Here is an 11,707-nt window from a genome sequence, read left to right on the forward strand (position 1 = left end):
AAGCGATGCAGGACGCATCCAAACCATAAAATCCTCATCGGTTGTCACGGGTATGGCGTGACCCAGTTCACCCGCGTACCACCCCTTGTTGAAAAAGTCATCATTTGATAGTTCTGGAGTAGGCACCTTCCCCGTGTACAATTCTTTTGCCGCCGTCCAGAAACGATTTTTCGCCTCTAAATCCGGGGCCTTAAACTTATATTCCACGTCCGTATCCCAAGCAATCCCCTTCTTGACGCACATATTTTCTGACTCCGAGCCATTAAGAGGAAGATTGTTCCCTTTCGAAAAATCCGTCGCGTTGCATATGAGTTTTCGTGGAGTTCCACCATTCGTCGCCTCTGTGTAAAGAGTAAACGTGTCATTAAAAATGGACCAGGCAATGAGGCCGGCTGGAACGTACAAAAAATCCTTGTAACGCAAATCCGAACCATCCACGTATTTGATGGGAGTCCCAGAGATTCCATAAATATCCCCTGGTATGGTAAGAGGTGACGTGTCTGGCAAATATCTCACGGCTTTACCGGCCAATTGTTCATCGTTTCGCGAGATTGAATACCGCCTGTGATTTTGATAAAACCTTGTTAATTCATAATAAAGATATACGGGGGCCTTAAGTTTCTCCGTGATATCAAAGGAAACTTCCGTCATACATCCAGTTTTAAACGTCATATTGTTGCCTTCATACATAAAGGCGCCTGTGTTATGTGTAATTGTGCAGCGATGAATATGATCATAACGAACGGTGACCTCCTTCGCCTGTTTGTTCATTAGCGTCACGAAAACCCCTAAAGGGATAAACAATATGCTCAGCAGGAAAAAAGCTAGCGCAACATGTGGAGGTGTAAGGATGGGCTGCCATGCGGGCAACCTCTGCTGCTTTAGCAGCACCATGGGACCCCGTCCACCTTGTGGCATGTATACTTTTGCTCTTCAAGAGAAATGTTGCTTTACCAACGTTCAGCGCCGACCAAAAAACTCACACGCCAAGTAAAAAAAAAAAAAAAAAAAAAAAAGAAAACAACAAAAAAGCAATAAACGCAGAAACAACAAGCCCAAGCAACAGCCCAAAGCGCGAATACACACACACACACACAACAGACCATAACTGAGAAAAATATTGTGAGGGAATGCGTCTCGCAGTGTGTGCACGAAAGCAAAGGGCCTTCTTCCAGTCAGTGAAGCCACAGTGTGGCCTAAAACAATTGTGACATCTCATTAACGGAATCAAACTGACGTGCAAATTGTTTAGATCATCACTCACACGCAAGAACCAAAAAAAAAAAAAAAAGAGAAAAGAACAATAAAGGAGCAGCTGGCTGCCAAAACACGTCATCTCGCCGCCGCAACTACATTGCCCCGCCATGTGGTAAATAACGAGGAATGACTCTTTCGAGGGCTAACGGAATGAAATAGGGAAGGAAGGATAGGGGAGGAATAAACGGGTAAGACGGGTGTTGGGTGTGCGTCAGTAATCGCTCGCACTTTTCTCGAACTCGATAGAGTCATGTGGTCATTCCTCTCGTGTAGCTAAAAACTAATCCGAGTTTTCATCATTATGCATTTCATGTGTGTTGTGATCATCTTTTCTATTTTTTATTTTAATTTTCTGCTTTGGTGCTTGAAGCTTTCCTCCACATCAACGCCGTGCGTTGGGAGAATGGAGGGAGAACGTTCTTGTCAACTTTTGTAACGTACATGTCATTCATCATCGCAAAGGAAAAAAGAGAAAGAAAACAAGGAAAAGATGGTCGGTGCTTCATTGCGCAGCGCAACCCACTGAACACAAAATTCACAGCAGCCACCACACCAAAAAAACGACAACAACAACAACAGAAAAAAACGAGTCACATTAAAAGTATCTCAAAATAAAATGGCACCGTCGTAATAAAAACCACAACCGCCAACACGCATGTGTATGTATATATATACATATACATAAAGGTAAACAAACAAACAAGCAAAGACTCACAAGATTCCTCTTCATTGCAAAAACTCTCATCTTCTACACCAACCTTTTTGTGTTGGGGTCTTTACCCAGTTTGACACACAGTGCCTCATAGCGCTTGATCAACTCCGCCTGATACTCCCCGACGAAACGAAATAATTGACACATCTGCGACTTTTCAGCTAGGTTTCTATCATGCATCATCAGTTCCTCGTCAAGCATACCGAGCACCTCAACCTTGTCGGGATGCTTACGAAGTACTTCCTCTACAAAGTCCAACTGACGCAACCTAGTGCGGAGCAGCAGCGGCATAGAATAAATACAACGCTCAAGACATGTCCCACAGTTAGGATGCCTACGGCGTGGATAGTAATTGTAGATCGTCAACAGTATTTCCTCCGTATCGATACTTGACACTGAACGCTGCTCAACTGCGGGAATATCTGCACGCTGCAGCAACTTCTCCCTCTCCCCCTCAACTAGGCTAAACAGATAAGAATATTGAGAAATAAGACGTTGTAAGTTCACTGGAGTGCAGGCCAGACATTCACTTGGAAGATTTGACATGGCGACAGCAAATGCGACGGGACCGTCCAGCGGCAACGTATCCAGCAATGCGTGGGCCCAAACACGTTCGTCCAAGTATGGCGTGGGTTTAACAAAAAACTGAAGTTGTCTCGATAAAGTTCGTCGTTTTTTTCTATCAATCGGCATTTTTAGGCCATTTTTCACTCGCGATTCCTTCAGTTCGGTCAGCTTCCTTTCAATTTCTTCTTTCGTGCACGTGGTGGTCGGTCTGAAGCGCGAGTCCAGAATAAAGCGAACAGACAGCTCTGGCGTATCCCGAACTTCAAAGAGATCTGGTGCCGACAAAAGCACATGAATTAAGCTCCGTCCTTCAGGAAGCAACACAGCCGCCGCCTGTCGCATTTCTGCAGAAATGGGACAAAATTCCTCTGCAACTGGAATCAGTCGAGCTACACGGTATTGTTCATATTCTTCCACTTTGTAAGGCTCCATAATTTGACTGATGCATCCTTCACGGCCTCCTGTAACTTCCACTTCCTTTTCCTCATACGAGGCAGCACGTGTAGCAAATTTCGATTGAAGACGCACAAATTTCTTAAGTTGTTCCTTCTCCCCGTTGCCATTGTTGTCATTCAATGAAACAACTTCGATAAATTTATTGTACTTCTCGACAAGAGATTCTGCTACGGCCTCAGGACTCCTGCCGGAGTGGTCCTCGGAAACCAATTCCTCTTCTCCTCTCGAGTTGGATAACGTTGTCGACGGCAGTTTACACAAGTGTGCCAATAACGCCTCCATGGGCACAAAGAAAGTAGGAAATAGGCGAAACACCTCCAAGGGGACGCTTTGGATCCGTGGAAATACACCCGCATCCTCCACCTGCTGCTCCGGTTCGGGGCCGTGTGCCTCGCAAGACAGACGAAGACCCGCACCTTCAGAGGGGATGGACCCCACACAACGACGTCGGAGGCGGCGGGCCACGTAAACGCCACCCACCTTTGAGACAGCAAACAAGTCCGAGTGGCGGCCAAGGAAGCTCCGTAGGCCTCCCGCCTCCGCAACTCTCTCCATCAGCTCCGCATCGACACTACGGCTTATCTGCGTGAGGGCGGTGAATGTGACTGGGATAAACGGTGCAAGCAGCCGCTCCAAAGGCGTCGTTTTCCCATCGCAATGCAAAGAGTTCGTCAGGCATCCACCGACAGACTCGCCCGCCTGAAAGACAGGGGGGCGGCACAATGGCCGCAAGCAAATTCGCAGCATTGCTTCCCGAATAAAAGGCCAACAAAAAAGAAAAAAAAAAAGAAGTCACGAGGAAAAAAATAAAACCAATTGTCAACATCGGGTGCCTCATAGAAGAGAAGAATAAAAGCAATCAACACGAGTAAAATCATACCTTCTCGTTGCTGTTGCTGGTGGTTCGCAGGTTTCATTTTCCAAAGAAACAAAAAAACAGGCAAGGAAAAAAGAAGGAGAGTTACATTAAGGAGGCACGACGCCGCATCAGGGGATGTTCATCAATGTAGCTCATCAGCAATAACAGATCCATACGGCACTGCAGCAAAACACGAGAGCCAATCTTACATTCCCTTCTGGCTTCCCTCATCTTTTCATTCAGCACAAACTTAAGCATGTCGGCGATAAAATAAATAAAAATACACTCTTCCTTGGAAGAGGAAGCGTGGCTCAGTAGCATAAACAACACCTCTAGGGTCGGTTCCACGACAACCTCCAATAGTTTCAGCGTCACCTGAGACACGACGACGGTCGCGCTGCCACCACAAAATTCCACAAAGTGCTTCATTGCCCTTTTTGAATAATCATGTAGAAGGCTATCCACGCAACTGGCGTAAAAATCTTCCGTAGCTTCCAAGAGACCTCGAAGCAGCATTGGCGTCAGTCCCATACCCAATACCACTTTGGACTCCTCTGCTTTGGATAATGTTGGGTCTGCCGAGACCCGTGAGAAGGAAACCAATGCTTTTTTAAGTAGCACTCCTGCAGCCACAAAATCTGCTAAAAAAGGAAGCGTGTAATAGCACTTCTCTACGAAGTGACAGCGAATTTTTGTTAGCATGACATATCCAACCGTTTCTAGCAAATGTTTCACATTAGGCAACTGGTGGGGCTCTATAAATTCAAGCGGCGCTGTTGTAAGCCTGACAATCCCTAACAGGGGGTTATTTGCAATTCCTGCCCTCTCCAGGGTTTCATTCTCTAAAATAAATTTCAATGTCGCGGAACGCATTCGGCAGCCGCCATTTCCACACAACACATATATTTCGTCTGTGTCACCTTCCGCATTATTCAAGGAGGCTAACAATTTTCTACGTACCTTCTCAGGCATACTGTTTGGGTCCAACACATCCCATGGAATGCACAGAACGTCTGCCCAGAGCGAGTCCAGAACACGTGCTGAGTGCGCAGAAAAACACTGCTCTATAGAAACAGATGTGGCGCGAGAAAGCGTAAACCTCATGGAAAGTGTCAAGGTCAAAGGAAAATTTTGGCTAAGAGAGAGACTGGGCAAACCCTTTAAAGAAATATCTGTATTGCAGAGTTCCTTTTCTTCCTCTATTTCCAAAAGTTCAAGTACGGTGCGTATGTAGGCAGCCGCACCGACAAGTTCCCGTGCCCTGGAAGCAAAAACAAGACGATACCGCTGCAGCTCCTCTAGCGGCACAGATCCACCCCTCTTGGATATATCCAACAAGCGCCATTCGATGCACTGCGCCAGCATTTTGGTCCATCGCACGAGCCATTGATAATGAAAGCGCAATGGATATGCTCCAAAACGCCTTTCGCAACCATTCGCCAGTGTATGAATTAAAGCCGTCGTCGAGCGATGATATGCACCCGCCGTCGTTTCCAACTGTTTTTTCCCATTGCCTTCTCCCCGATCCGCATCAACTCCCACCTCTGCTTTTCTGTCAGATCCTACATGATCACGTGGCACTGAGAGCGTTGCTGCTTTTGGCACATCACCCATGTACACAAACACGTCCCTCCAATCCATTTCATAGAAAATGACGCGAGAACAGAAGGCAAAGTAACGCTTCCACTTCTGAAGAAGCGCTAGGGGAATGGGTTGCACGCAAAGCGAGGGGGATGGACCCGCGGCGGACTCCCCTTCCCAACCCACCAGTTTGGACCAGATGGCCCTCGTCTGTTCGTACGGGTTCTCAGGATGTCGAAAAGGATATGCCTCTAGAAATGTCTGCAATGTGGACTCCATAGTTTGAAAGGTTATAAACTTTCACTTATTTGTAAAACCCCTCTCGCTACAAAGCAATAGTAAACCACCTAATATATATATATCCATATATTTCTTGTTATTAAGAAGTTATACCCTCGTCAGCATACATGGACAGACACACACAGAAAGTGGCTCTTTAATACTTCAAAAATCCCAAGATATATAAAAAAAAGCGAGTGGTGTCAACGACGGTTTGGAAAAACATCACCCATGCGATGTTAATAAACACACACACACACACACACACAAACACAAGTAGCACAAAGCAGACCATCCTCTTTTCTGTATTATTGTATTTTGTGTAAATTCCACGTGAAGCAACCACTTCTCTCTTTCTATCTCTCTCTCTCTCTCTCTCTCTCTCTCGCTTATTCTCTCTTTTCCTTCACCCTCCTTCCGCTCATGTTTGTTGCTGAATATCAGAAACACGCATATGACGTCGTGGCGATAATTGCAGCGGTAGAGGCCTCTGCATTTATGCTCTTCCCCACCTCTTTTTATTTTTATTTTTATTAACTTCTTCTTTCATTCCTTCTATGTCCTCTGTGCTGGCAACACGCAACCCATTGCCTTGCCTTCGGGCAACGGTCATTTTGTCAGCTTTTAAAAAAGCTGTGGAAACTTTGGGCAAAGATCCAACAGTTTGCGATACGTCTCCACGTCGTATTCGTCGTTGTACGTGCCGTGTTGGAAGTACTCCAGCTCTCCGCTGCTGGGGTTCACGTAGCACACAAACTCATTCACCTGCGCCACTTCCGCTCCACTGGGGAGTCCCATTACCTCGACGGGCTCATCCGTCGCGACACAGAGCGCCTCCAGCGAACCACGTTGTGTATTCAGCGCTGTAGGCTTGAGCACAATGGAGACATACTCGCCGCGGTGGATCGCTACGCTGCGTGAGGAAACACGGGGCGAAACGCCCGTAAACGGTGGGAGATTATTTGTAGTGGCACGTGCGCCGCCGCCAAGATACGGAGTAGAGCGCATTGCTATTTCGGCACTGCTCTCACTGTTTTTCCTTGTCGACCCTCCTTTGTCATAAAAAACACCAAAAAGAAAAAGAAAAACAATGAGCCAAGTCTCCCAACTCTTGAAAGCATTCCGATAGGCGCCACTTCGGTGCGGCGCAGGATAAAGAATTTCCTCATCCCCATTCCCAGGAACAAATAAAGAGAGGAGGGAAATAATAGTAAATAATAATAGCAAAATAAAGGAGGTTAATGCAACGGAAGATATCCGTGAGATGCACCATCCAAATATTGTTGACGAACACGCTGCATAGCCAGCATTCGCTGGACCAAATGTAGCCACCATCGATTGGCTCGCTGTCGTCGCTTCGTGGCCTCTTGCTCCTCTGTCAGCTGTCTCCATTCATCGTATGCATGCAAGAGGTTCGCCGCGTCCGCTTCCCTTACAACGATACCATCAAGGACAGCCTCCCAGTGTGAAAATCGACGCTCATCCAAGCGGCGCCTTTGAAATCCCATGACAGCATGTCCAAATTCAACATCCACTAGACGCGCTACTCGGGCGATATTGGGCCGTTGAATATACGCCAATCCCTCAGGCACGGGCTTACCAAGAAGAACGTACCAGCGCGTTTTGCCATGCAAAGGCAGCGACCCATCACTGCGCAGGGGACTGGGCTCAAACGGTTTCGTCTGCCACACTCCAAAGAAGCCAGAAGAGGATCCAAAAGGACGTGAGGCCGGCGGGGGTACTACCTTATATGGGGCCTCATATTCGCTTACTACACAGCGTCCTACACGAAGCCAGCCATCTCGGCTGCGTAAATTGACAACAGCAGATCGTTTATACACTGTGTGACCCTTCACGCTTCCAACAATCGTCGTATTGTCCTTCGGATACACTCCTTCATGTCGTGCGAGCTCATTCTCAAGAACAAACAACGGATGTTTATGCAACGCTGTAAGCGTTTTTGGTATTTCCTCCGCATATGTAAGCGAATGGAGCTGCCGACGTTCTCGAGCCAGCTGAATGCATGTGTTTCGGGTCATATCCTTACGGAAGGCATCGAGTATGACCTCAGAGGCTTCTCTGGTATCGTTCCAGTCCAGGTGTTTCCAGAAAAAGCGATATGAATCACAGCGGCCCCACCGATAAGTAAATGCGCTGCTGTATTTTGTAGTGTACCGCGGCGTCACATCCATGGCAACATCACCACCAACCGAAAATGTGTACGGGGCTCCCCAGAGTGCGGTGCAACCTTTACACGGGTTAACAGAGATGAAACTCTCACGTTGCGGACACCAGACTTCTACCCAGAAGCAAGAAGATGGCAGCTTCTGTGGCAATTTATCTTCCTCATTAGTACCCTCTTTTCGTTGACGCTTTACACGCGGCAAAAAAATTGTCATCTGCGCCGGCTTTTCGGAAACATTCCCATTTTCATTCGCCACAGGATTCTGTCGCTCCCGCTCTTTTTTTATCGCCATCACCAGTCGACATGACATGTCCAAAATGTTGGCAACCGAAAGAAATATGATGCTGAAGTACAAAGAATGTGGCAGGCGCAACTTGGCATCGGGGGAGATAAGAAACTGATGCGATCTTGACAACAGGTTGGAGAGATGCCCAAAGGAAATAGGCGCAGCCCAATTAGAGAGGATTGAGGCATCAACTTTATCCTCCAGGGTAAATACCGTGGTGATGCCACTAAGCAAAGCCATTATGGAATTGGAGGTATAATTCCGGACGGTGTCCTTGCCCACGGTAACCCAACAGGGTGACAAGGCGGGATTTTTCACTGTAGGGTCAAGAGCTCGTTGATATTCTTCTCTTGCGCGCTGTACAGCCTGTATGAAAGGGAACGATTTAGAACCATTCTCTTCGACAGTGCATACGCGTAGCAGTTTCCGCAGTAGTTGCGGGTGACGGGATTCTCTAACGAGTGTTTTGCACCTCTGTAAGGCAAAAATTAAAACAGACATTCCTTCTGCGGCTCGCCGAATTCGTTCTGAACGTCGCTGAGCAGCGAGAATTTGCTGCTGCTCAGGCATGCGCTCTTGGAAATGTTCATTTCGCCTCCACCGTTGGATCGATGTGCCTGTCAGTGGAGGCCGTGTGCCCTCCATCAACGACTGTGCGCTCGGGTCCTCATCACCCCCCACCACCTCGCCGTCTTCCACCTCCAATGCCTCTGCTTTGATGCTACCGGCACACGAATTCGCCACGGGGACATCCATTTTGGGCCTTTGAGAGCTCTCCTCCTTGAGTTTTCCCTCATCCTTCTTTACCGCCGCAGCGTTGGCGTTCGGCAGCACCACCTCGTCCCACTCGTCATCCAAGTCGACGGCATCGGATGCGTTCGTGTTGACCACAGACCGCGGAGCCTGTTCCACACTCGCCGCTGTCACCATCGCCAACTTGCGCCGTGTACCCCTCCCGCCCGACGCACTGGGGATTCGAACCCGCCTTGACGCATTGCGTAAATACCCGTCCACGTTGGACGCTGCCGCTGCCGCCACGTTTCTTGTCTTTCCTTCTTGTTTTGATTCATTCATGATACCCCCTCGGAATGCTAGTTGCAAGCACCACCATCCACGCCGTTCGGCACCGTTGCTATTATTACAGTGCAGCGGCAAAAAACAAAAAAAAATGCATCGGGGAAGAGACGAGCAAAACATGTGAAAAATGACAAAAAAGAAACAAAAGAAACTCCTAACAAAAAAAAAAAATAAATAAATAAATAAAAAGCAAAAAAAAAAATTAATAATAATCAGGAAATATGTGGAGACGGACTCCCCCAAGTCGGGAGTCCTTCTGGACTCCAGGATAAGGGAAGTAGACTCAGAACATGTAAGAAAAAAACAAACAAAAGAGGAGCGAGACAACAAAAAAGACGCTCACGTCGGAACGTAAAGGGAGTTGAGGTTATATCCTCGGTTCTGGATCTTCTCCATGACTTCGCCAAAGACCGTGTAGAAACGAATCTCGTTTGTGCTAAAGCGGTGCAGCCACCCAGTCAAGAGCGCATCGTCCAGCAACATCATGTCCATTTCCCGCATCGAAACACTTGAGCAGGGGCTCTTGAACTCCGGCACCACCAACGAACCAACGGCTTCCGTCGTGTCATCATCCACACTTTCCTGTATTTCCACACCAGGAATAAACTGCGCCTCGCCGACACGTCCCATTTCGGATTCCGCCTTTTCTTCCTCAGGTACAGTGATCTGTGCTCGTTTTTGGGCCGCCCGCTCAACCGCCTCCCGTGCCTGTTCTTGCGCCTGCAGACGCTTCCGCTCCCTCATTACGGCCTGCTCTGAAAATGGATCCAGAAGTGTGATCTCACGTTTACGATCCTTCTCATCGCAGCGAAAGGGTCCACTCCGCCAACCGATAAGACTTCGCTGCCTCCAGTTATAATCCAAAAGAAGATCAAAATATTCCCCACCAAACACGTAGGGATCTAAAGTGCATTTTTCCATCGTCTCAGGAAGATGAAACACGTCCCTCCTGGGGTCCCATCAGACTCGGGTGACGACGCATTTGTGGCTTTACTTCTTCTTTTGTGTGAAACCCCGAACTATCATGAAAGCCAATTGTTCGAATACCTCCGATCATGCCAACAATCTCCTCCACGGAAAATCCCTGCCCCGCAAGCAATCGCTTCATCTTGAGTACATCGCGTTTCCCTTCCGGAACAAGGGAAGGAGTCTCAACGAGAAGCTGCTCAACTGCCAAATGACCCGGGGGGTCTGGTCTCCCGCGACGTACAGAAATATTCGGCCCTCCCAGGCGAGCGAGCGCCTTTGCCGACAGCATCGCCCAAAGATCAGGAACAGAGAACATGGGCTGCTCAATGTGTAAATCAAAAATAAATTTCATCAGTTCCTCCGCTTCTGGACGCATGTACTCCGGATACACCATGGGGGCTCCAAATGGTGTTTGGGTGCCTGAAAGCACGTAATGAATAACCATACGTACCGCTGCCACGGACAAATCAGGACGCGCGAAAACTTTAGTGTCCATTGCCTTATTCACATAGAGAGTGTTACCTGATGGCCGCCAAGCTTGGTACATGCGGTTCCCAAAGTAATAGCACATACTCGTAACCTGAATAAAGCAGAGAAGCCCGGCAAAAATTGCAGCGTTCTCCCACCACGGACGCTGACGAGCAAGTCGGTGGAGGTCATGTTCCTTGTACCCCCACCACAATAGACGCGCTCCACTCACACAAAGTGGTCCCGCGCAACCAAATCCAACAGTCCGCAGTCTGAACATTTACTATACATGGCAGCAACGACAGAAAACACACACACACACACACACAAAAGAAAAATAGAAAGAAGAGCAAAGTACACTCCACACAATCCCCAGAAACCCAGTCCTTCTTGAAAAAGAAAATGCCGCACGGCAAACAGAAGAAAAAAGAATCAAGCAGCCATTCTCTAAAAAAAAAAAAGGGAAATAATAAAAATGTGAAAATGAGAAAAATTCTTCAAACGGACTTCCCAACAAAACAAAATTTATATGTTTGCATTATTCATGGATGGGGCGCCAATCCCAACGGGAACAAACTTCAGAAGGAAAAAAAGCTGGGCAATCCGCAGCAGCAATCGTCTACATTTCCCAACCCTTCTTTTTTTATTACAAAAATCGCTCCTCTGCGGGAAGGCAGCGGATAACCATCTCCGGTGCAACTCCCGCCTCACCAGCCTCGCAAAACGCTGTACGCTTAAACATATCGGCGGTAGTTCGCACAGGTGAAATCTCGTGTACCTCGCGAATACCTGCGTGAATGACGGCAGCATCCATAAGGTCAATCCACTGCACAGGATGCGCCAACTGAGCGGCAAGAACGGCCGCACACATCTCACGTACACTGTTATGCTTCACACCGTCGTTAAAGGCTTTTTCCACCAAGTCCGTTTGGTACCGGCCGTGGTGCCGAACCTCGCCCACATTCATTGACTGCATCATCTCCAGCGCCTGGCGCTGAAATTCGGGATCCA

The 11,707-nt window shown here is 47.9% G+C and overlaps 6 protein-coding genes and 1 pseudogene across 6 annotated transcripts, besides 7 other annotated features; all 7 read right to left on the reverse strand.

The window, feature by feature from the left end:
• Window positions 1–918, reverse strand: Tc00.1047053510665.4 (hypothetical protein, conserved; the record flags this gene model as incomplete). The annotated part of the gene is made up of 1 exon (XM_801734.1): window positions 1–918. A coding segment is annotated over one exon (918 nt), but the record flags the coding sequence as incomplete, so codon positions are not given.
• Window positions 1–11,707: a sequence feature (heterozygous, non-Esmeraldo-like haplotype).
• Window positions 993–1,031: a microsatellite.
• Tc00.1047053510665.10 (hypothetical protein, conserved) lies at window positions 2,006–3,739 on the reverse strand (the record flags this gene model as incomplete). Its single annotated transcript, XM_801729.1, has 1 exon — window positions 2,006–3,739. The coding sequence occupies one exon, from the start codon at window positions 3,737–3,739 to the stop codon at window positions 2,006–2,008; it is 1,734 nt and encodes a 577-aa protein (XP_806822.1).
• Tc00.1047053510665.20 (hypothetical protein, conserved) lies at window positions 3,954–5,711 on the reverse strand (the record flags this gene model as incomplete). The annotated part of the gene is made up of 1 exon (XM_801730.1): window positions 3,954–5,711. One exon carries the CDS (start codon window positions 5,709–5,711, stop codon window positions 3,954–3,956), a length of 1,758 nt encoding a protein of 585 aa, XP_806823.1.
• Window positions 5,958–5,986: a microsatellite.
• Window positions 6,059–6,111: a microsatellite.
• Window positions 6,227–6,246: a microsatellite.
• Tc00.1047053510665.30 (hypothetical protein, conserved) lies at window positions 6,336–6,719 on the reverse strand (the record flags this gene model as incomplete). The annotated part of the gene is made up of 1 exon (XM_801731.1): window positions 6,336–6,719. One exon carries the CDS (start codon window positions 6,717–6,719, stop codon window positions 6,336–6,338), a length of 384 nt encoding a protein of 127 aa, XP_806824.1.
• On the reverse strand, window positions 6,950–9,379 carry Tc00.1047053510665.40 (DNA-repair protein, putative; the record flags this gene model as incomplete). Its single annotated transcript, XM_801732.1, has 1 exon — window positions 6,950–9,379. One exon carries the CDS (start codon window positions 9,377–9,379, stop codon window positions 6,950–6,952), a length of 2,430 nt encoding a protein of 809 aa, XP_806825.1.
• Window positions 9,419–9,461: a microsatellite.
• Tc00.1047053510665.60 lies at window positions 9,597–10,976 on the reverse strand (annotated as a pseudogene).
• Window positions 11,005–11,025: a microsatellite.
• Tc00.1047053510665.70 (acyl transferase-like protein, putative) lies at window positions 11,343–11,707 on the reverse strand (the record flags this gene model as incomplete). The annotated part of the gene is made up of 1 exon (XM_801733.1): window positions 11,343–11,707. A coding segment is annotated over one exon (365 nt), but the record flags the coding sequence as incomplete, so codon positions are not given.

Source organism: Trypanosoma cruzi, genomic scaffold (assembly GCF_000209065.1).
Source record: "Trypanosoma cruzi strain CL Brener 1047053516807 genomic scaffold, whole genome shotgun sequence".
NCBI classification, from domain to species: Eukaryota; Euglenozoa; class Kinetoplastea; order Trypanosomatida; family Trypanosomatidae; genus Trypanosoma; species Trypanosoma cruzi.